Source organism: Thunnus thynnus, chromosome 11 (assembly GCF_963924715.1).
Source record: "Thunnus thynnus chromosome 11, fThuThy2.1, whole genome shotgun sequence".
Taxonomy (NCBI): domain Eukaryota; kingdom Metazoa; phylum Chordata; class Actinopteri; order Scombriformes; family Scombridae; genus Thunnus; species Thunnus thynnus.
In genome coordinates this window covers 14,749,450-14,775,095 of record NC_089527.1, presented here as the reverse complement: position 1 = coordinate 14,775,095, position 25,646 = coordinate 14,749,450, and the positions used below count along the sequence as shown (strand labels likewise).

The 25,646-nt window shown below is 39.5% G+C and overlaps 1 protein-coding gene across 3 annotated transcripts; it reads right to left on the bottom strand.

Annotated features, from left to right (window-relative positions):
• Positions 1-415: 415 nt before the first annotated feature.
• kansl1l (KAT8 regulatory NSL complex subunit 1-like) lies at positions 416-21,957 on the bottom strand. 3 transcript variants are annotated; one of them, XM_067603299.1, is made up of 16 exons: positions 21,463-21,957; positions 19,703-20,839; positions 15,320-15,464; positions 14,724-14,876; positions 12,031-12,134; positions 11,197-11,362; positions 8,853-9,024; positions 8,216-8,347; positions 5,620-5,766; positions 4,787-4,887; positions 3,926-4,038; positions 3,552-3,624; positions 3,340-3,452; positions 2,906-3,026; positions 1,442-1,569; positions 416-901 (listed from the first exon to the last, which is right to left on the bottom strand). In XM_067603299.1, the coding sequence occupies exons 2-16, from the start codon at positions 20,776-20,778 to the stop codon at positions 838-840; spliced, it is 2,808 nt and encodes a 935-aa protein (XP_067459400.1). In that variant the 5' UTR covers positions 20,779-20,839; positions 21,463-21,957; the 3' UTR covers positions 416-837. The 3 variants fall into 3 exon arrangements, with proteins under 3 accessions (XP_067459400.1, XP_067459401.1, XP_067459402.1); XM_067603300.1 differs by having other exon boundaries at positions 15,320-15,461; positions 21,463-21,956; XM_067603301.1 differs by having other exon boundaries at positions 1,417-1,569; positions 21,463-21,955.
• Between the last annotated feature and the right edge of the window lie 3,689 nt (positions 21,958-25,646).

Sequence of the window (25,646 nt, the reverse complement as noted above, 5' to 3'; positions counted from 1 at the left end):
TATAATTCTGATATTTTCTCTTCTTCATTCTTACATTTATTCTTAAAGTTGAAATCCTCAACTTTCCACTGTGATCCTATGTGGGGCGGGCAGAGAGCCCTGTATTACCTCCTGATACATATGCCATCTAAAGATCCCACCCTCTTCATGTGGGGGTCTCAACTAAGCAGTAGGAGTAGCTAGTGATGCAGAAAGGATATGATCCCTCATATGTACTGGCTTCCCACCAGGGAACATTAACACAACTGTCAATGTTATACTCAGGCACAATAACACTCAGGGGGTACCTGAAAACGGTGGGAGAGTGTTCTGCCGCAGTGTTAGCATTTGAATCAGCCATCGGAAAACTCTAGAAAAATTTGCTGCCTGGCAAAGTATGACACCCACCACTTTGTTTAGTAATGTTTATGTTTACTTTCCTTTATTCATAAAAAAATATATACCAAAATGACAGCATCAACATACAAAACAAACAAACTAACAAACAAAAAACATGAAATCACAAAGCACATGTAAATCAAGTAAACATCACACAAAGATGTGTGTGTGTTCTGAAGTCTTTCTATACAGACTTTATAAGACAACTGTGAAAATAAATAGCATGTGACAACTACAAACAGTATATAAACCTGAGGCTACCATGGAGTTGTGCTGGTACATATACCTTTCCTTATATTTCTTCTTCACATACAGAACCTCTTGTATATTAAAACCTGAAAGTGTAGCGGGAGCTAAAGTAGTGAGTTAAAACCATTTCTTACTAGGTTGCAATGCTCACAATATAAATACTACTATATAATATACAATAACATCAAATCACTATACTCATGGAATGTACTAAGCATCCCAATTAAGGTTCCCAGGGCACATTTCTTCCTCAGGGCCCCAAATGTGAGGAGATCTGGAAAAGAAATAACACAATTAAAAATTGAATGAGAAATATAACATATCAAAGCCACAACGTAACTGTCAAAAACACTCAATGTTTGACTGAGACCTTATTACTGTCTGTATGAACAAATAATTTGTGTAATTCCATCCACTCTTCCTTACTGAGTTAACTTCTTAAATTGCTCTGACAGAATGAATGAATTATGCCTTTGTTAATGACTGCATTAATCAATCAATGAACATTTGTATGCAGTGAAAAATGAGAGCATTAACAAATTGCTAAATATTTTCTGCTACAAAATGACTTATTAAATTGACTTATGGTTTGAAGGAACACAGGACTAAAGCACTTTGAATTACTTGTTGAAAGATAAATAAATGATTTACAAAAACTTTCCAAATGAATGAACAAAGAATTTGTTTATACCAATTCTGCAAGAAGTTCTGACACACGATCTAGTGCTACAGCATTTACTGTATGCTGTAGCACTAGAACAAATTTACAGTATTTCACCACTTGCTTACATGTAAAAAGTAAGGCACTGCTCACTCAGCGGCCAATGGGTGTACTGGGTCTGTTTTCACCACTAGAGGGCAGTGTGGCACCAGGTTATCAGAGAGCAGGGCTTCTTCCTCGTCATCCAAAGGAAACATGCGTGGCCCCCAGGGTGTCTGAGGCTGCCAGAAGATTGAGAGGTCATATAATTCAATTGAACAAATTTGTACATGTTATCCACATCTGTAAATTAGATATATATCACAACAAAGCTGAGTATGTATGTATGATTTTCTATAGACACAGGGGTGAGAATATAACATATCAGTAAATTAATTATGTACTGACCCTAATGTTTGCTAAACACTTCATAAGCTACACACAGAATGTGCAACTCGTATCAAATTGTGAAATTATGTCCATAACCCTGATAACTGCTATTCCCACATGAGGCTTTCTATTGAATTTAGACTTTGAAGGCTTTATCATAGGTGTTCATGTCTCTGATGCCTGTTTGCTAAATCAAACGTTTAATCAGGGTTTGTATGGGTGCTGGAGAGCAAAGCAGTAACATAGGCGATATCTGTGGTGTGGAGAAGGTTGATTAGGACAATCTGGTTTTATAGTGATGTATTCCTTCTCCAATCAAAGTGAAGTGGTACTGAGCACTGCAATCAGTGCATCATCAGCTGGAGCAAATCATCTGTGTGTGCTCTCAAAGATCCATCTAGGCTTTAATAAAGCCAACTCACACAATATATTATATATATTGTCCCCGTTCTGGAGCTCAAATAATACACACAGCCATATCTTTGACAGAAATGGCGCAGGAAATATCCTTCAAGCAAAGACTGGGTTTTGAAGAGAAAAATTATTATCTATAGGCAATGTACTTCTTAAGTCTTATCTTAATAGGGACTGGGGCATGTCATATTTTTAGTCAGCTTATTTCTCTTTCTTGGCCTTTTTATCATTTTGATGTCACAACGATATTTTGGGTACAATAACCCTTTACCCACTCTGACCCTTGACTTGTTATTGTTTGATTTTTATGGTGGCCATCCAGGAGAAGTGCAGTCGTATTTGTCGTATTTGGTTTACACAAAATGATCCCTAATTTTCTCCTTTTGTCACTTTGATGGATTTTTTTTCATCTTCTGAAACCGACTGCTTCTCTTTTGGATGTACCACTCTTAGGAAACAAAAGGGGGGAAAAGTCTCCAGTACAAAACCCATTTAACAAACCACCAGTTGGCATTAATGAGAAAACATTGACCCAAGTAAATCAAGCAGCCAAAATCATCTTTCTGAAGGTTGGGGTTGAACTTGACTGCTTTTTGCATTTTATTAATCAATTATGTGCATAAAAATTACCATTTGCCCACTATGTTGAAAACAGAAGGGAAACACTGCTGTCATCATAACATGACAGCCGTTAGAAAATTACTGTGTATGACTCAGCGTGAGCAAGTTTGTTTGGGGGATTTGGGGTTTCAGCTGTGCTGCTTTTGATCTTACCAGCCACTCCTCTAAGCTTGGCAGTTCATCAGTATCCAGCTGAGCACAACTCCACTCCACAGAGCTTTCCTCTCCTGATGTGCACATCCCACCCCCACTGCCTGACAACCTGCTGCCAGATCTGGAGTGAAAAAATAAGCATACCCCATGAAACTCCACCAAAACATTCCACTTTCACACGAGCTATATTTACATGCAGAGAACAAACCAAAGTCTGCAGCAGTTGCATTGCAAAGTCAGCACAGACAGTCTTTGTGAGTTTAGGTTTTAATCCAATTGTCTTTGTTATCATCTTCTGATAAAAGCATGGAATATGTCACTATCGGACATTTCTGATATTTGAGAAAGACAGTTCATTCTAAAAAATCCACCTGACCTGGCAGGATGCATTTTGGTGTCACATGATGTATGTAACAGTATTCAAATGTAACCACCTTGTAGGACGCCTGCAGCATTTTCTCTTTCCCCAAGATGACCAGCACAATTTTTCTCTCTGCTCTAATGCCAGGTGTCTCTGGGCAAAGACTTCATCATTGAGGACCTCCACCTGAAACACACACACACACACACACACACACACAAAGATGGATAAAGATATTTTCTTCACAAATCAAAATAAACAGCTAAAAAAAGGATGAGACACTACCTGCCCCTCCTCATTGTCGCCTTCCTTCTCTGCCTCCTTCTTTATCAGAGACTGGGTGTCAACTACCCGCCAACTGCGAAGAAAGACAGACTTTTTGAGGTGACAGACAATGATGATGGACAGTGTGCCCAACCCATTTATATTTCAATTTTAAAAGGAGTAAAACAGCTTAACAGCTCTAAAATTACATATTAGACTTGCATTAAACAGCATGAAAACTGTGAAAATTGATTTCAAGACAAAATAAATGAAGCACCATTATTTAAAGTTAGATTTTAAATAACCACATACAGTCATAAATACATTTATAATCTTGGGGACAATGAAAACCCATTGGCCATTAGTTTCATTTTAGAGACAGTGTTATTTCATACCTGGGTGTGAGGATGTCTTTGTACTGCAGCTTCTCCACCTTAGCCGTTGACATGGGGATGACAATGTTGTTGATATTGTACACACTCTCTCCCTGACGTTTGCGCACAAAGCCCTGAGAGGAAGCATGGCCATGTTGAATTAAGAGCAACTTGACAGTTCACACCAGTGATTCAGAAGTGTTCACACATTCAAACTGATTCTGCATCATTAGGTTGCCATGATAAAGGTTTTCATATTTAACACATATATGCAGGCCAAATGATGCATTTGAATTTGTGTTGTACAGAAATCTAAACTTTACAATGTGGATTATTAATTAATAATAACGCAGGTCACCATGGTTTGTTTGAATATCATTCCATACATTTCCCCTCAGCCCATCACCAAACCCTGAGATCCCAATATTTATAATAAATTAGAAGTAAGGTGAGCATTATTTTTAAATTAGAAGTCTCCGTCTACCACTGTAATCTATAACTGATTTATTTTTGGGCTAAAATATGTACAGCTGTACAGTCCTGATGATAACATTAAAACATCACCACTTGCCTCTGATGTTGTCCTTCAGCCCATATGTCATTTATGTAACAAAACAAATACACAAGTCAATAGTCATGTCTGATGCAGATATCTGATGCTAAAATTGTATATGTAATCACCCCGATTACATACTTCAATTAATATAAATAGTTTTATGGCATTTGGAGGTCTCGGAGTCTTAGACCTTGAGAATCTTTACATATTGAAAGTGAGAGTGAGGACTTGATTTTAGGGTGAAGGTTAGAATTAGGTTTAGGGTGAGGGAGGGTTTTTGGTATTAAGTCAATGAGGGTCCTCACAAGTATAAAAGCGTGTGTTACCTGTGAGGCTTGCTTGCGTGAAACCTGTATGTAGCTCTCCTCTAGGACTTCATCTGAACTTTCGTCTGGGTCACAGAGCTGGTACAGTACATCTGCCTCATCTAAGTATAACACGCACACATACACACACACACACACACGTCAAACTGGCGATTAGCTGCAACAAACACTACGTTATGAACAAGACCTAAAAATTGAAAGGTATTCATTTATTTGGCTAGTACAATACTAATATTCAACTAAAATCTGATGACATGAAGTAGATGCTGAACAATGTTTCACTGATTATATACTACTTTTATGCAATAATTATCTGTGTTGCTTTGCTGTACAGTGTTGATGCTTTCACATATCGTTTAAACTGACATCTTCTGTCAACAATGCATGTGACATGTGACTTCGCTTTACTTTAGTAACACTAACTCTCAACTTTAACCCTGATTTCCTTTAAACCAGAAGTCAACTTATCCCTGATCCCACTGATAACTTGAACCCCTGCCATAATCCTTCATACAAATTTATTTTTAAAAAAATTTCAAGTGACTGATCAATTATTCATTTGGTGTACAGTGAATGAAAGCTCTAAATCTGTAATTTTATGATTAACAATTTTATAACATTATCTACTGCTGTGTTGTAACCCTTCACAAAAGTAGTGGCACAAAGTGGGTTAAATCATGGGTGAAACCACTAAATGGTTCCCACACATTTTCCATGTTACTACTGGGAGGTTGACAATTTTTGCATTTTATTTTTGATAAATCCATGCAAAATCAAGATGACAGTTTACTGTACAGAGAGAATAAAGGGCAACATATACTGCATACACACACCTTCTATCAGCCCATGGATGTGTCTTCTCTTTCTTTTCCTCTTATTGGTTCTCCTGTGTTGACTCTGAGCAGAGCCCGCCAATCTGATAGGTGACAGACCCATAACTCTGCTTCTATGATGCCTTGCATGCTGCTTGTGTTTGTGACCTATAACGATACACAAAGTCAATTAATGCACCAGAGGAATTTCCTTTTTGTCCAATCTACCATTCAGTTCCTCAGAGATTTTACGCTTTGGTTAACGTGTACAAAAGCTAATCCTTAACCATTAGTCCTACGACTTGAGCAGGTGACTGCTTCTCAGATTTCTGATCCCTACTCCCATCATACTGTACCAACTGCTTTACTTACAGTAATCATGGCACTATCAACTTGCTAGCCTAAGATTCCTGGCCATGTTGGGAAATATATTAAGTACATTTATTCTTTTGGTTGTATTTTGGACATCTTTTACACTTTTATGTCTCTGGGTAAAATGCTATGTTTTGTATTGTTTAAGTCACTGTTGCTGATTAACACTAAAAGTGTGTGTTTCCTTTCACCTCAGGTATGTTGATTGTTAACTGATGACCCCTCCTCCTTGTGAGAGACGATAGGTTCTGTGTGTATCTGGCATGTCTCATGCTCTGCTCTGACAAAGGTCTTTGTGACCAAAAGCTTAGATAATACATTTGGTGCAAAGGAGATAAGTGTGCAGATGTTTTCAACTTTTTTCAAGGGGGCCGAAATATAACAAAGGGATCTGCCAGTTACAGTTACTGCTTGGGAGTTGGATATACTGAGAAAACTGGCAAAAGCATGCAATTCATGATTGAACACAACAAATGACTTGGAAAGAAAATAAAGAATCCTGCACACTGTCCATCACCTGTACTCATTTTATTGACAACCTTTCAGTCTTCAGAACTTCATCGGGCAAGGTTCATATAGATTGATGAAGGGGGGGGTCAAAACCCTGTCACGAAGACGTCATGTTGTGCAAGAACATGCAATGTAAGAGTGGAGGTCAAACTTACACTGGTACACCTAGTATCGCAAGCAATACTGTTTTATCTTCTCTTTTTTTTGTGTAACTAGAAACTAAAAATAACTGCTGAAATTACCTATTTTGAAAATATTTTCACCTTTCTGAGGCTTTAAATTGACAATTTATCATTTTTTCACCTTGCAGCAATATCAGTCAGCTGCCAGTTTCAGATAGTATTCCAACAAATTTTAATAGGTAAGAGGAAGCAGGAAAAGATAAGGATGGACTGATGCCTGGAATCCACTAATACAATACAACATTTGAGTTGTAGTGGCTGTACGAACAGCTAAAATAGTTAACAATTAATTCAGTTACGTCACTGAAGTCATTATTCTCCATGTCATTTGTCCATATTTCCATCTCTTTCATGCTTAGACTGTTTACATAATATCATTCTATTTTAGCTATATTCAGCTGTGATAAGAGATTTGTTGCCATGTGCCAGGCTATTATTCTGGGTGACGTTTGCTTGACTTGGCTGTCTTCTTCTTCTGTTATCGAAAATGGGAGCAAGATTAGTTGAGCGGACAAAAAAAAAACCACAGAGCGGTCCATCAATTTCCAATCTGCCTGCTTTTTGTCTCCTCCGCTCCTCCTCTCTACTTTATCATTTCTTATTTCTTCTTATGCGTCATCTTTGTGTTTATAACAAAAAGTTTTAATGCCCACATAAAACATAGTGTTTAGTCAACCTTCCCTGGATAAACAGGGAACATTCTAAAATCTATAATCAATGGTTGTTATGGATCATCGGGCTACATTGTGGAAACCATGAAACCAAAGCTGCCACAGACATATAAGTGCAGACGTAAATGATTAACAAATCATTAGTTGAGACTAATATACAAAGACACATATTGACATTGGTGAAATGCCAAATGATTTCATTTCCATCTACTGCTCGGTTGGAAGCCACATAGAGACCCAGTGGGATGTCTGACATGCAGGCAAGCAATTATGATGGTCCACAGGGAGATAATAAGCAGACACAGCGGTCGACTGTGAAGCAGCAATTTATTCATTGATGTTGCTTTGTTATACTGACTATAAGCAAATGGAAGAATTTTCTAAACAAGATGATTTTTTTTTTTTACAAATGTGTTAACAATTACTTTGAATGGAAAAATGATCACCAATAAATCAAGTACAAATGCATCACATTATTCAATGCTATGTGGTAAGAAATAGGACCAAATGATACCAACTACCAAGAATGTAGCTAATTCTGGTGCACAGCATTGACATTAGATTGACTTCAGAGCAGAATCCACTTGAGTTCAGTCACAGCAAAGCAAAGTGGCTAAAAAGCCAGTTAGGTTCCCGTCTGTTAGATGACTAATTACCACAAAAGATGTGCATTTTTTTAAATAGCACCTTTGTCTTCCCGTCATCTTACTCATCACTTGACTGTGACATCAACACAGTGGGTCATGCTTTGGGCTTGCTCACAAGCAGCACTTAAACATATTGGTTCAGTAATTGCTACATGACAGAACATAATGTAAGAGAGGAGAGCACCATAGAACAGGAAAGGGTATGTAATCAATGCTGGTATATGGGGGGACTTACTGTTGTGCAGTGGTGTGGAGCTGCGTCTGTTGTAGTGTGCTGGACTGGATGGCTGGGCATTGATAATCAAAGGCTTTTGGGACCATTCTTCTCTAGCAAGGGCTCTGTGTAAGTGGTGGGAAAGAGGATTGTCTGAAAAGAGATTACACAATGTTTAATATTAGGTTACAAAAGCACACTTTTAGCAAACAATAACAATCCATTATTCAGTACATCTCTAAATGTAAGCGTGGAATTAAGGGCAGTATACACCGGCAGCATAAAAACACCACCGTCCATTGTTTTCTCTGTAAACCCCACACATGATGTCATCTGGACACACGTCAAAACATGACAACAACTGTTCTATTTCCCAGAATTGATGTGAATCAACACTCCAGCAATTTTATCACTATCAATCCCTGAACTAGCACATCCTGGCGACTGCTACTACTAGGTGGCGCATTTGGCACGTCCTACAGGCGTCAATTGACAATTGATTCAACGTCGCCAGAGTAGGTCTACCCTGTCAAATAGGAAGCCAATAAATTACTCTTGTTCAGACAACAGTGGATAAATCAACATTACAAATGTCTTTCAAAAGAAAAAAAGGCACACACATTTTCAATTACACTAGCTATGTTAATGTTTCCCCTACCAAATGAAAGGGTGAACACAGAGTGAGGTCTGGAGCTGGGATTCCTGGAGGGCAGGGCCCTGTTGGAGCTGCAGTCAGGATCAGAGCACAGGACCACAGGATCACAAGAGGAACAACAAGAACAGGAAGATGATGAGAAAGAAGAGAAGGTAGAAGTGGATTTCCCCAAGTCCTGAAGCACAAGGAAGAGGGAACGAGAGAGAAAGAAAATTACTTACATTGCATGATACTTAATAGTCAATAGAGCATAATTAACATATGTATAAGTCAACAAAACACAGAAAACACTTAAGTCTGTGTCCTAACTTAAGTGTTTTCTGTGTTTTTTTGACGTATGAAACATAAGGCTTTAAGGATGCTGCTCTCCATTAATCCAAACTGACTAAAGCAATTAAGTTGTTAAAGGTTTTCTTTGCCATTGTTCATATTATGGCACTGGGGCATCCAGTGGTATGTTGACATTTCAAAATGTTGAATTTGTACATGAGAAGTTAAACTTTTACTTGGTTCACAGGATTTTATATGAGCTAAAGAAGAACTAGTTTGAGATTAGGAAATTAGACTCACACCTCATGTTTGTATAAGTGTGATTGATTTCTGATGTATTGTGTACCATTGATTCAAAGTCCTATTGGATTATCTCAGTCTCAATGACATAGGGATAAGGAACAGGATCAAACTGATTGTTTGAAATGTGGAACAAAATCTAACACAAAAAAGAACGTTAAAATTCCACACAGACATAATGTCCTAAAGTTATAGTGAAAACCTTTGTGAATAATAGGTCAATTAGACCAATATTAGCATTCAGCTTGAGTCATGTTTCTGGCCTCCCTGCAAGTGTAAATCCAATTTTCAACCTCTATTTAACTCTGTGTTGGTTTCCACCATCTCCTGAGAAAAATAACCAGCTCTATAGCCACCAAATGCTCCATTATGTTCACCAGCTAGTCGCTAACTCTGCCTGTCACAACGTAACGTCCCATAAGGTAGCGCACAGTTTGTCAATCAGAGTTTTTTCTCTGAACACAGCTGCCTGATTCAGCCGAAATCAACGTTGATGAGAGCTGTGAGACTGAATATTAAAATTTGTGAGCCAAAAGAAAGCAATACAAAGAGCTGAGGGGGACTGCAGAGTTGATAATTGAGCATGTGTTTATCACAGCAAAGACTCTTTCATGGTGTAACCCCAAGAGGCCACATAGAAATATAGATTAGTGCGGCTTTAAATGAAGATATCATAAAAATAAATGGGACTTTGGCTGGTGGTAGCCTTAGAGACACTAGTTTAATACCTCAACTACTCTACTGTCCATGATATTAAAGTTGATGAGTAGAATCATATTAGAGAGATGCAAGTCACTATTATTTTAGTGGTTTTAAGTAGAGTTACTGCTGAAATGACACTGTCTGGCAGCACAATAGTACAAGCCTGTGATCTAGTGATATAGAAAAGTGAATATAATGCTTCTTGAATAGTTGATTGTGCAGCTGGTTGCTCTTCTTAATGTAAATCAAGGATGCATGTTAATAGAAGGCTTTGATTAAAAAGTGCAGCAGCCATTCTGAACAACATGAAATTTAATTCAACACAATGACAACGAACAACTCAATGTTTACATATTATGTTTACATATTTACTGTATATCATTTTTCATTGACAGTGTTTGAATGCGTATAACTGAAATGGTGTGAAGCTAAGCGAGGCATTACCAACAACTTCACACACACCACTGCCACTACCCCCTGATATTTTTGGCAGTAAGCGCATTGCACTATGCTACGTTGGCTAAATAAAGGCTACAGCTTTTACACGATCACATGCATTTGTGTTTATTTGAAGTAAATCCAAGAGATATTACTGTTTAATTAAAGGCAGGTGCCTGGCTTTAAACATTAATTCCTTTTTAATTTGGGGAACTATTTTAGTGATATGGCATTCCACCACTGAAGAACCTTTTGAGCACTATCACAGCTTACACATTTTGCCTGACTGCTTTGAACCTGTATTTGACACGAATAAAGAATTCATGAAATACATTAATAATTTTCAGTCTTTATTGTAAAAGCTCAAATGGGTTTACACTCGGGATGTATAAGTAGTGTGTTTTGAATGAGTAGATTTAGGCAATGACACAGTATTAAGGTGTAATAGCAATAGTGTCGTTTTCATTTCTCTCATGTATCCACTCCACCTCAGAGCAGAGAGAGAGAGAGAAAGATTGCATTAGCACATTTACAGATGAATGTCAAGAACGTGCATTTGTGTTGTCACAGCTGTGTATGCAAAAGGTCACAAGGACTAAAGAGAGACTAAAGACTAAAGAGACTGCATGTAGCCTACCTGTGGACTGGTAGGGGTGTCTGTGTTGAAAGTGAAGAGTTTGGGCTTGTGGTAGGTGACCAGGGGTCGGGTCCGAGCGCACACGCATGACGAATCAGCTTTGAAACGTTGTTGCCTCCTGGAACCCAATCTCCTCGGCATAAAAACCTTGTCTCCTCTCTGACCACTGCAGGGACAAGATCAGATGAGGCCATGGAAATATCAGGTATATGATTAATGCTACGATCAAAATGCTTTTCAAGGTCTCTTAGACTTGGTCACAAATAACAACAAAAAACAAACAATACCTACGTATAACCCTTTGTTACATCCATACACAAGCAGAATGTCTTGTATTTGTTATGTGGCTTTTATCTTCACAACCAGACAGGGAGACTTAAAAAGGCAGAAGAAAGGAAAGACATGAAGGGATGATTCAAATCAGGCCAGATGGAGGGGACCAACCAAACTGTTTCAATGTGTTACATTCCAAACAGGGAGCATGCTTTCAACCTTGATAACTTAGCTGATTGCCTCAGCCTAAAAGTGATAATCAGTACAAGTTTCTATTTTTTTAGTTTAAGTTTAATATCCCCATGACTATTTCAGCTGACCATAGAAATTATCCACATGGACCAGTTATTGGAAAATTGACTAGCCCCCATGTTAGCATTTGCCTCTGAACTACAGTGTTTGTGAACCCATCCTTTCACTGCAATTACAGATTATTGTAATGTAGATGTTACACACTCTCACTGACCCATGCTCAGATAGCTTCAGCATTAGGTTAGTGTGTGTGTGTGTGTGTGCGTGTGTGTGTGTGTGTGTGTGTGTGTGTGTGTGAGTTTTCTCTACCTCGTGAAGGCTCTCTTGCCTTTCCAGGTCTGTGCTTGTTTCGATGGCGGTGAAAAATTGAGAGGAGGCATCAGGCTGTTGACGATCTGGCTGAGCTGAGCACTCTGCAATGAAGAACATCGCCCTTATAACTTAGAATGCATTTCATAAGTGACAAATTAACACTTAAGTGTGAAATGCAATCCACCCTTTTAGAAGCAGTGAGTGAACAGACACTTGAAGGACATTCTGCTTTCTTTTCTTTAAGTCCACTGGACACAACCTTCTTTGAATTCCTAAGAAAGAGGTGAGTGCAGACACTAGCAGGTGAGGGTCTCACAGAAGTGACCTCTTTACCAAGTAGGGGTTAACCAGTGACACTTGCTAGATCAACACTGGTGCTTTCAAAAACCCTCCTCAGAGACCATGGCTAACAAAATAACACAATTAACGACTGAATTAAAAGTCTCTGTCCATATTAACATGAATAGAGATTCCCCTTGAGGTTTCAGTCATGAATCTGAAGTGCATTCCTTAGTTGACTTAACATTGGTATGCCTCCTATTTCAGCTAAGTCTCTATTAATGTCAATTAATTGGTCTAACCGTCATGTAAACTAGATAGTGTTGCTCAGCATAAGTTTCCCTGAAGGACGGTCTAAATTATCTGTGCGATATAAAATGACTGAATTAACAGGATCTAATTTTGTTACATTTCTCATCATGTGACAACACTGCCATCTACTGACTGGGATAGAAAAGTCTTTCAACACTTAAGAATATGTGTTGTTTTATGGACTGCATTTATTTCTACTGTAACCCTACAGCTGCTTTTAACATTTTTATGTACTATAGTATTAGACATTTATAGTTGTGATAGTTCAAATTAAAATGTTTTTCTGATTAGTTTTATACAATACACTGCTGCATACAATTTTATCATAATGCATTTGACCATAGTGATGTTTGACGTATGTGATTTTTGCATGTAAAACTTGAATTAATTCACTGGTTTCAGAAATTATGAGCTGCCATCTTAAGTCAGACATCTTAGGACAGCCTCCAAACTTAGAACAAAGGAATTAACTATTCATTAGGAGTTCCGGCATAAAACGCTTTATCCATGCCCCAAAACTCTGTGAACTGATAAAAAGAGAAGCCTGACTGACTTTGGCAGGGCTGGTTCCTCAAATCCTCATCATGAGCTCAAAGTCTATTTTTCCTTAGACGTCTCTGTTACTTCCTTTGTTCTTCAACTAAAAAGTATCTGCACATTTTAACCTTTAACTGAAACAAGTTTCAGTTTATTTTTTTTAAAGTAATTTTTGTAACATTAAGTTCCGCGTTTCTGCATGTAAGTTAGTATTTTACCTTTTGAAGCCTAACTTAAGACTGAGTGTAATCAGGAATAATTTTGTTCGACACTCAACCAACATCACAAAGACCCAACAAAAACCTGAACTCATCGCCAGTTATGTAGCTCTAAAACCAGAGACAGTGATGCATCGGCCGGGATTTCGCCACATCTGATTGCCTCGGAAAAACTCTGCCAGGAACTCTGCCTGCCTTTGGCTCTGAACAAGGCCAATAGACTGCTGGTAGGCCCTGCTGTCGGGCCCTCACCCGCTCAGCGAACCAGACTGCATCCACTGGGTCACTTAGGAGCTTTATCCGACAGCGAAGACTCTTTCACGACGTAACCTTGAAGCAAGATCAGCTGAACTTTGCTGGACTCAACACTTCAGTGGTCCAGAGACACCTTCACGGCAGCCCTGCAGCTAACAGGCCTGTATCCCATGAAGTAGGCCACGACAGTGAGCCCTGCTGAGACGACCTCATCCCTGCGGCGACAATCTTCAACACAGGAGGCATAACCCACTGCTTTGTGATAAGATTTGATGTTGAATCAAGATAAGTAAAACATCTCTTAGAGAAGTTAAGTTTTCTAGCATCCCTCCATTTTGTTATAACTTTAAGTCATATATTTCACTTGACGATGGCCCACTGAGTTAAGGTTCATACTGTCATTTAAAGATCTTTTCTTGCTTTGTTTTATTATGTTCTTTATCATGTATTATTCATACATTTAACTATTAATAAATGTCTGTTATCAGCAAGAAATTGTTTGTGTTCTTTGGGAGAAGACGACAGCGGGCAATGTTATTGAAAAGAGCTCAAATGTTAGATTAAGACTAATTAAGATGTTCTCCCTTCATTCTCCATCCAATGAAAGACTGAGTCACCAAACAACAGTGAAGTGTTTAGCCCCTTTATTCTCCTTGATATTGTTTATGAACTGGCCATGAATATGGTGGTTAAACATCCAATAAACATTTTTTACACTTTTCCTGGCTCCAGACAAACTCACCTATGCCAAGATAATTGAAGATGCACAGCAGAGGGGGGGGGGGGGGGGGGGGGGTGTTACTGCACATCAGCTGTGCTTGTTACTCATTTTGGCACAACATTGCACTTGAGCATCTGCCTTCTCAAACTCAAATATGGTTTGAGTTGGAGGAGGCGTTCACACACACACCAAGTGAAACCTTGTTTAATCTTCTCAAGTAACTGTTGTGTATCTAACATTATGGATAGATAACCTCCTGTGACTTTTCTACACGCCAGACTGATAAGCTTTTCTTCTTCGCTCCACAAAGGCCAACGAGTTAGAAAAGGATGTTCTGACATTAGTGAATAGTGTGTACCTCCTCTTACCTGTCTCTCTATGTTGTGCAGAAGGCGTGTGGGGCTGCAGGGTTCGGTGTCAGCATCCGGGGCCGTGCAGGATAACCCAGCCATTTCCCTCAGCAGGGCCTGCTGAATCTGCCTGTCTGTCAGTGGCTGGGACTCTGCAAGCACCACACCGCCCTTACACACACACACAGATAACATGGGTTGATCCTTCAACTTTCATACCATATTTTCATGGTTTCAGTTGTACAATCTGCTATGTATTGTACCTGGATTATTTTTTAATTATTAAAAATGACCACAGTGACCACAGAGAGTCTAATCTCTCGATACATATATTACATCTTCATATTTACAGTACCAGTCAAAAGTCTGGACACACTTGAAGTTGTGTCACCACTTTTGACTGGTATTGTATGTAGCAGTACTATCAGTCCATGAAAGTTGCTGTGAGTTTGTTGTTTGTAGCTACACTCTCTATATAACACTTCAACTAAAGCGCCACTCAAGACAGTAAAAGTTGGCTAACATTATCTTTACACAAGACTAACCTCATGTACATTGGTGCATTATGTCAAGTGCCCCTTTTTTGAGGTGGATACAGATGACTTTTATCTTACCTTGGAAGAGCGGATGCGCTTGTGGAGCTCCACCAATTGCTGTATCCTCCCCTCTAGCTCAGCCAGACGAAGCTGCAACCAGCTCCATCTGCTGCCCAGCTCCGCTCTCTCTGCTAGCCACTTTCTCTCACAGCTGCTGTTGCTGCTGGCAGAAGGTACAGAGTGATGGATGAGAGAGGAGATGATTTAGGACCATGTAACAGTGCTGTAATATTTTATTATTTTTTTGGCAAAGGGTTTAGACCCTTTACAAGAAGAGAATTCCTAATCCTCATGATGATTTGTAATTTAGTCAGAAATGTGGCAAAATTTGAAGATACTGAATAGGCAGGTTGAACGATTAACCACACCTGTCATCATAGAGGTTGTCCGCCTATTGGTGTGCAAACATCCGAGTAGGATATGAAATGCAGTCATAAAAACAGTATGATACACTGAAAGTGCACGACGTGGTAAGCATATTAGAATCATTAGCAGGAATATGTATGTCACAAGAAACACAAAAAGGGGAGAGAGAAAGATTCATTGGGAGAAGAAGAGAATAGAGACAGACCAAACCATTTATAAATTCACACATTTGTAAAGCAGTACTGTCAATACACAGTACGTATGACCCATTTTTACACAGCCATGCTGCCGTGTGGCGTGTAAATTGTTTAGCATCCTAACAACATAGGCGGAGATGCTGAACCACAAACGCGTATCTAGGCCACAAAATACAACACTGTTGATTTGTGTGGTGTTTGTCTATACGTTTCCATGGTACTAGCCTGTTCAGTTAGCATTTCTCTTCTGTGTGTGTGTGTGGGAGAGGGGGGGCAGGGGCCAGCAGGGCCATACAGTAGTTGCTATGGCAGTGATCTTGGACCTTGGCTAGGACAGAGAGGGACTCCCCCACTTCAAACACTCGGCAGCACAAGGAAAGGTTAGGCCAATCACAACAAACACACACACACACACACATTAAGTGCTTAAAAATACCCTTTGGTATTGTAAAGAGGTTATGTTAATGTTTGCCTGTTGGGTGAAATATTTAAAATTGTTTATCTGCTTGTAATTTACAGCCTGTGAATGGTTAATGGTTAATGCCTCTCACTGAGTTTCACTCAACCTTGAGCTAATATCTGTTTATAAAGGAGTAGGCTCTCTCTGTCCTACAGGAACAATGACCAGACCTGGCTGCCCTGCAGCTCTCTCCAACTGTATAATGAGAAAATTCCAGGAATATTTGCCAAACAGTAGGCCAGTGAGGAAGAAAGGAAAAGACGGGAAAAGGAGAGGAGAAATCTAATCGCTGCCAATACCTACTGTTGAGGCAGTCCATAAACATTATAATATACTGTGTTTATCATGAAAGTACTGGCATTGCTGAAATAAATGTGGAGTGCAGAAACTCGCTGGATACCCTCCACAGTGAAAAAAGTACGAGTTTCCTCAGCCAAATCCTGGTTAAAGGCCAGCCTCAGTAAGTAGCTCTGGGTCTACAAATTCCCTTATTTGAACAATGTTTCCTTGCAGAGGCATTAGAGGTTTTGGGTGTGTCCAGCAGTTAAACTTTCCAACACTTGGCCTCTTACAAATACTCTCATACAGTGAAATATATTTAAAATGACACACATACTGAAAATGAGCAACAGCTGGAGGTTCATTTTTTGCAATGACTGCTGCCAGTGCAGAAAATGAGCAATGTGGACATGTGGTTTCAAATTAAAGTCAAACCATGTCACTGCTTTACAAGTCAGACTTCGAATGTCAGAGGCTATTCCCACATTTTCTGAAGAAGGAAAAAGGCCATGTCCCTCTCTCCAGCAAAGAGATATCCTCTTCAAGGAGGACCCTGCCATAAAACCACCCTAGGGGAGGTTTACTGAGTGAGCACAGAGCATTGTTCCATACAAGACCACACACCAAGCCAAAAGGCAGTGCTTCCAAAATGACCAATGCTGCCCAAAAAAAAAAGAAGACACACAAAACACTACACACACATAAAACCCTCTTTCTCATTCCTGTTTTTTGGTGTTAATACTGTAAACACGCCCTGATCAGGAAATCATGAGAGACAAACAGATGGGTCAAGTCTTCCTGAAGAAATAAACGGCACTGCAACTAACTTGAGTCCTGTAAAAAAAGGTTTAATTGGACCGAAGCCAACGTCACTGTGAATACTGGTTAACAAAACTGTTTGGCTGACGCACCAGGACCAGGACGTGACCTGCGCTCCTCTAACACTGACGGCATACTGACGTCCCCACATTTGTTGACTAGAAAGTGTGTTTACCTCATTTACATCACGGCACTGAAAAGAATGAAACTGGCCATCTACACAGTCAGAAATGGCAGAACAAGAAGTGTGGCCCAGCAGCACAAATCTCTCCTTTCCATATGATGACGCTGTGAACAGTGTCTGTTATATTTTTGAAACACTTTTTATTTCTAATTGTTAATTTGTTTCACCAGGTAGGACCAGGTATCTTTTTTTCTCTGGGAATTCTGAGGTAAATATGAGTGAGAGCTTCACCTGCTGGTCGGTGTGCTTCTTAAACCCCAAACTGTTCAAGCTTGATAACATTGTTCTTGTTCTTTGAAACATTCCTGACATTGTCTATGACTACTGAAGTCTGCTTTTTAAACGGTTAATATGCTCCTTTCCAGGATGTCCTGGTTGGCGAGCAGTTTAAGACAGTTTCGGAGGTCCACAGTTCAACTCCCCCTCAGGACCTTTATTGGATATCTCTCCTTTCTCTCTCTCCACATGTTTCCCATCATTCTCCACCGCCTGCCAGAAAAATAATCTTTATAGAAATGCCCCTTTCTTCTACTTGATCCCAGACTGAATACAGAATCTGCATTCAGTTAGACATTGTGTTGTGGCAATGATATATGTAAAAAAAAAAAAAGAAACATTCGATTCAATTTTTCATAAAAGGTTTGACAGTAATCAGCCTGTTTTTAATTAACAAAGGCATGATTTATAGTAAGTGATTGGCAGACTGGAATTAGCGTTTTTGCACCAAGGACGCTGCAAAAACCAGCATATCAACATCTTAGATTTGTTTTTCTCACAGAGATAATTTTTGTTGTTGTTGTGTCCTCACATCGCTCAGTTTTAGCCCAATTGCTCTCTTTCCCTGCATGTAATATTGCAATGTTCCCCAGATTTATTAGAGGACACTTGCCTCAATATTAACCAGATCAAATGCAAAAGCATAACCTAAACAAAATATGTTGAATTGTGATTATATTCATTTTTGTGTGGACAGTTGTTCAGGTCAGTACTGTCTTGTGGCTTGTTGGCACCACAAAAAAAAACACTGCTCAAAGAATCACAACAGACTGACATCTTTTTTTCCTCCTCTGGAGCATTATGACTCACTTTAGGCGAGGGCACAAGTACAGCAGCGCCGCCCAGCCCAACCTCACACAAAGACACACACACTTCAAAAGTGTGTTTCACTAGAAAGAGGAGGAGCTGAGGCACAGAATGGCATGTTGCAGGCTTTCTGGCAAGTCCCAGCCTGTGGGTAAAGAGAGCTGGCTAGTCTGTTGCATGGAAAGAGAATGTGCACGGCTGAAATACGGTATGTCATCACACTCTCCACAGCTGGGAGGACAAAAGTTGTACTTGTGACGACCACACTGTAAACTTCTCTGAGGGCCTGAGACAAATATGTGTGCCGTTTGGATCCGACACCGTAGAGGATCACATACACTTGAGAGAGCTGACTTTCCAAAACTTACAAGGTCACTCTGAAACAAGTCTTTGACTTTATTGTTTAATACCTGACATTTGTAGATGTGCGTCTCACTTCTCATAATGTCAAAGAAACTAAACAAAATGCACTTCTTCTCTCTCACTGTATTTGCTTTCATTGTCCTGAGCTGAATGGTTGCCGGGTGTAAGAGTGTCTATCTTTGTGAACTCTCCGCTTGTCTGAATTAGAACAAAATCAATGGCTACAGCATAAACCACAGCTGGATTCTGACAAATGATCTATTGTGGTGAAATTAAGGCGAAGTTGGTTTCTTATTGTTGTCTACAGCGGCGGCGGGTACCTTATTATTTGAAACTGTGTGAAATAATACGATTTATCTCAACTCGATAAGCAAGTCTCTCTTTTGTTTCTTGTTTATTTAGCTATAATAACCTTCTCAGGCAGCCGCTGTGGCTCTTAAAATCTTACAAAATATAAAAGACCTAATTTTCATAGAAGCCCACAAGGAAACTGGTCTCATTATCTGTTTGTATTCTGCATCACATGGCCATCTCATCTGGTTGTAACTTGTAGAAAATGTGTGTGTGTGTGTGTGTGTGTGCTTTGGACCGTAAGTCCCTCTCAACAAGTAACGATAACGATAAAGTACTTCCACTTGCTGGATACTCACACAGGTGAAGTTTTTGTTTCTCTTTCCTCCGCTTGCTCTTCATCTGAGCTGCTGCTGCCTGTGGCCTCAGAGTCGAAGGCCTCCTGCAGGCCTCTTAGCACCGCCTGGCTGGAAAGGCTGAACTCTCTGAGCTCCGTGAAGGAGGACGAGGCTGTGGACGACTCTAGCCAAGACAGATGGGGTTTATTGCCCGCTTGTGGAGGTAACACACCAGGATGTAAGGAGTCCGGGCTGTCAAAAGACACACCTCCACTTTGACAATGCCTGTTCAGCCCCTCCAGCTGCTGGTTGCAGTGTAGCAAAGCGTGCTCTCCAAGGAGGGCTTGCAATCTCTTCTGCAGCCTCCAAGCTCTGCTGTGCAGTCCTGCCTGCCTGGAGAGCTGCTCCTCCAGCACCTCTCGCAATACCGGCTGCTCAGAGTTCAACCTGCCACCACAAGGCCGCACTACTGAAGCTGGAGGAGGACAGCTTATTCCAGCCATGTCCCTTTGTGTCAATGTAAGTGGGGGTGCAAAGCAGGGAGTGTAGCCTTCGGATTTTAGCTCCCCATGGGTATATGAAGGAGAAACGCTGGCAAGGGTAAGAGAGGAGTGATGCACATCAACGCCATCTGGCCCACATTCAGGAGCAGCACTGTGTCCATGCAACAGACAAGCCTCTTGGCTATTGTGCTCAGGGACAGGGACTAAAAACATGTCTGGTACACCTGGGAAGACGGAGGCCACCTGATGAGAATCTCTCAGGCCTTTATTGAGGGACAGGAGGCTGAAGAGGGAGCCTGGACTGGGGAGGAGCACCATCTCACACTGGCTGGCAGATGTCTGCAGAAATGGGGAAAGCACCGGGTTGGCAGGGACGTCCAGAGGGCTTGCGGGGAGGCAGGAGTCCAGAGGGGTAAGAGAGGAGAGATTCAGCCACATCTTCTGTAGGTCACCATCCCCTGTCGATGTCATCTGAGAGTCCAGCTCGGTGCTTCGCATTACTCTACTATCTGAGTCCATTCTGACAGAGGCAGGAGGTGAGGACAGGTGGATCCCATGGCCATCTTTCAAGATTTTGGTCAGGGCTGGGGCCATAGCCCTTTCTGAACCACTGATAGTCTAGGCAGCAGACTTTCCAGACTGCACCTTAAATGATCTGACAGTAAGAAAAACACATGTTGGTAATTTCCACTACTGATGTAAATTATGCTCTATTTTACATTCTACATAATTTTTGGAGTACAAGTCAGTAAGTGGGAAACACTGTAGACAAACTACTATTATTTAAGAGTGACAGGAATAATCAGACAACCTAAACTTGATCAAAGCCATTTGTTTTACCGATCTGTAGCAGCAGTAATACACTTCAACTGTACGTTATTAACGTTACCTTTAGCTAACGTTGGCTCATTTTTATCGTTAACGGGTCTGTGCCTCGTTTTAAGGCATAAACCAACTATTTACAGTCGTCTTTGCTCTCTTTTATCATTTATCTGACACATAGTTAGTTGACATTTCAATATGTCGGAACTTAAATTCATCATTGTTGTTCCTGCTTCACGGTTTCATTAGGTTAACCTTGGTTTTATACACTAACTACTCATCATACAGTAGGTCAATCGTACGTTAGGTTAATATTTAGCGACATTCGCAGTCTCTTAAACTGTGTAACTGTAAGCTCTAACGTTAGCTAAACCGTGTCCAATAACGGAAATTCGTTAACGTTAACTCTCCATAATAACTTGTGGAAGAAGTGAACCTAACTGTTACACTACTCACCTGACAGGGACGTAAACCGTTAACATCGGTTATTCCAGTTAAGATTTACGGATGAATACCGCTTTGATATTAAATATTTCTTTTTTTTTCTTTACTGGTCCTTAACAGATCCGAAAATCGAACCTGCCTGATTATAGCTACCCATGAGTTACACTTGTTATGTACGGAGTCTCCTCACGGATGTCCGACAGGTCTTCTCCTCTCTCCTCTTTCTCCTTCGCTCATCAGCTGCAGGAGGAGGGGCACAACCACACTCGTGATGCCTTCAGGACCTCCTCAGAAGCTCGGATTTACAGAGACCACCTGAGGTCAACTGAGGAAAAAAAAAAAAAAGATCCATGTGGGAAAAAAAGCTGTACTCTCGGTTTGGAAATCTGCGCCTTAGAGTTTCATAATCCTTGCCCTCGAGTTACGAATCCATGCCCATCCATACACAATAGACTTCCCATAGTAACTAAACAAAGACCTGCAATCGTAATGACAAAGCAAAACAAGACAGGGAGACAAAACAAAAATCTAAAAACGACACAAAACATAACACACCACAGCAACACAAATCGAACAAACAAGCTTAACTTCAGTATCTCTATATCTGATCAACTTAAATGAATTATGTTAAATATAAATACACACACGCTATATAACTCTAATATCATTTCTCTCCGATTCTCTCCTTCACCAACTGAAACTTCAACAACAATAACACCCTCTAGATTCTAACCACTCAATTGTTATGTCCTAGGTGGCATTGTGGATTGATTTACACATGGATCTTTTTTTTCTCAGCTGACCGCAGGGGGACTCCATACACACTTGTGAAGACAGAGTGAAAAATTCCACTTCTCAAAGATTGCGTTTTTTCCCTATTATAACAAAATAATTCACAATTATGCCTGAGCTATGATTTCGGCTGTGAATGTTTGTTGCATATCTCTGCGCTTTCGACTGCCAAATAAAGATACCAAAACATATCCTCCTTATCATGAGATCTTTGTAATTACAAGATCCTTATTTCATAATTATGAGAAAACTTACAGATCTTGTAGTTTTCTAGATACACATATTGTAATTAGTAGATACTAAATCACAATTATGCAGTGCAGGTCACATAATTGTGACATCTCTTTATGTAATTATGAAATTTGGACATGCGGTCATTGTCATAATTACAAGGAAATGATCTCATAATCACGAGATTTGTGTCTCTTAATGATTTATCTTGAAAATTACATAATTACGGATCTGTAATTACAAGACAGTACAAGTTACTGATCATGTAATTACAGTATGAGATAGATTTATAGTTAATATGAGGAACACATCGTGTAATTATTTTTTCATAATCATTAGGTAACAATCTAGTAATTATAAGAAAATCTATCTTTTCTTATCATAATTATAAGATACAGGTCTCATAATTGTGAGATCTTTTCCATTTTTATAAAATACAGATCTTAAATATACATATACATTATACCAAGTCATAGTTACGAGGTATCACATGCTTCCATAAAATAGAATCAAGGGTATGTTTAAAACAGCTGAAATAATAGATGGTGTAGTTGCCTACTGTAGCTGCTATGACAGTTGTTGCAGGACAGAGAAAAGAAGATTCTTTTCATTTTTATGAAACACATAATGTGACCTTTTGAAATGGTGTCTGAAAACTCAAAAAGTAGCAGAAATCAGCCAACAGCAGGCCAGCAACATGAATTTGAATCCAAGTTTGACACAACAGCAGTCAAGTGTAACATGGATAACAAAATAACAAAACAAAATGTAGACTACTGCAAAAGTGTTTTTTGTTGTTGTTGTTGTTGTTGTTATAGGTTTATTATATACGCAGTAGCAACACAGAATATATTTTAACTACATTGTATAAGGAGGAGAAATGTGGATCAGACGTGCCATAATTAATGCTCATAGGCTACAGTTTGATGATGAGAAACAACATTACAACACCACTTATGTCCAAAGGGATGAACAATAAATACACTAATTTTACTACCTGATGCTCACAAAATCTGTCTCATTTCATAAACCTTTATTTCACAAAAAATAAAATCTTTCTCAATATTATTTTCATAAATTTCTTGAGTCGTTTATGTGTGTTGAATTTGGATAGCAATATTTCCGACAGATCATGAAGGTAACATCTTTCAGCGTTTGACCTCAGTCGACATCAAAGGGCAAAATCACCAACAAAGAGTTAATGTTATGATTCTTAATGTTTTGCCATTCAAATGCCTCAAGTGTCATATGGAGGATCTACCACAATAGAAACCTTGTGGAAGTCATTCACGGGGGATATTTTACACAACATACTGTATTTTCCAAGGATAAAGACTGCAAAATGAGTGTTTAGATTTCAGTTCTTGTGGAAGGTGACATATAGCAGCTAGTTACAAACTGTATGTAGGCTTTGAATAGACTTGTTAATCTGTCATTGAATTGCTTCCAGCTACTGAATTCAGAATCTTTGCATATAAAATGCAAAAATCAAGCATTTACAGACATGAAAACATAGTATATATTAATCAAAAGATCTTTTTTAATGCCCCATACACCTATATCTGGGTATATGTAACATAAATACTCATATGTCTGACATGAAATAACCACAAAAGCAGCTATTGTCTTTGAGTTCCTACAATAACATTCCAAGCTTCAAGGGCAGTTTGTATCCATGCAGATTTCTAAGAAAGTGTTACATATGTTGGTTAAATCAGGTTCGTCTCACCAACGTCCTGGTTTGAGCTTCAGAATCATCCTTCTTGTTCAGACTGTTTATTTGCTCTGAGCCAGATGTTCGCTGCTCTCTGCCTGAACACAGCCTGACCGGCTCCCAGGTTGAACGTGGTGCCTGACATGTACAAGTTGATGATAGTGAAGTGAATATATGGATTGATGGACGTATAGGGTGAGTGTTGAGATAAAAAAGTTGTACAAAGTCCACACAGCACAGATCATGTACAGGATCCCTTGTAGGATGCCAGTGACAGTGACCCTCACCTGACCACTGAACCGTGAACCGGGTAGGGGTTGTCCATTTGCCGCCATACGCCGCACAGGTAGACTACAATTGAACCACTGGACATCACCATTACACACAGGCAGAATAAGAAGTGGGCCTTCTGTATGGAAATTATTATGATATACATATATGCCAGACATTTCAAGAGAGCTCTTGCAGGCATAATAGGTATGTTATGACCCACTGTGAAATTGTTACTGAATCCAGAGCTATCAAAAGGAAGAAGCTCTAAAAACATGACGGTGAAATCAAGCAAATTGTAAATTCTCTCAAGAAGCCAGATGTAGTAGATGATGGAGTTGATGTTCTTCTTAATCCAGATGAAGAGCACTCGCCGTGCAGGTACAATCTGCGTGTAGTAGAAGAAGTTCAGCCAAACAGAGGAGGTCATACTGGTGGACAAACAGGAGAGCGACACCAAATATGAGGTTTGAAGGAGAATGTAGTTTTCAGCTTGTAGTTCAGAAAAGAACACCACAATAGCAGACATCAGGTAAGTTATTGTACAGCAAACCAAGGACCCCAGGAGAATCCTCAGAGGTTGCTTGATCCTGTCGCTGCTGCAAAGTGGACAGACCATGCAAAAGAGGTAAAAGGCATTAGCCATGATGTTGAGAATAACAATAGGCCCATTAATTAGGCCACAAGTTAGGTAGTTCATTTTGTGTGCTGTTTCTGTTTTTGGTGTCTTCCTCCCTCGTGGTGCTCTTACAGATAAAACCTGAGAGGCACTCCAACTCTGTGCAGTGTAACAAATCAGACATATTTGCATCAAATGCAAACTGGAACATGCAAATAAAGCATATTACTGTGAAATCACCTAGAAATAGCAATACAGTCATTACTCTCATGTTTTTATTCCATGTATTGATCATGTATTGATCATTTGTTACAACTATTATGACTATTTGTGATCGTGTTAAGAAAATTAATTTTTCAGGCACACTGATTGAAGTTCAGAAACCAAACATTTTTATGCAAAGTTAGATAATAAGTTGCAACATCCAAAATTTAGCATCTTCTCAAGTAAGATAATGACTGTTGGAGCTTTACTGTTCTGAGACAGTGAAACAAATGTTTCATTAACAGCATTGGAATATTCAGATGTAAATTTGCTCCTTTTTCTTGTTTATTTATGGGCAGTTGCTTA

What these genes read in the sequence shown, in the direction of transcription:
- kansl1l (XM_067603299.1), bottom strand. Translation starts at nt 20,778, where the DNA reads ATGGCCCCAGCCCTGACCAAAATCTTGAAAGATGGCCATGGGATCCAC. An exon ending in ACACCCCTACCAGTCCACAG is followed by an intron (nt 9,025 to 11,196) that starts GTAGGCTACATG and finishes CTTGTGCTTCAG; the next exon opens with GACTTGGGGAAATCCACTTC. An exon ending in TGTGTTCACCCTTTCATTTG is followed by an intron (nt 8,348 to 8,852) that starts GTAGGGGAAACA and finishes ATCTCTTTTCAG; the next exon opens with ACAATCCTCTTTCCCACCAC.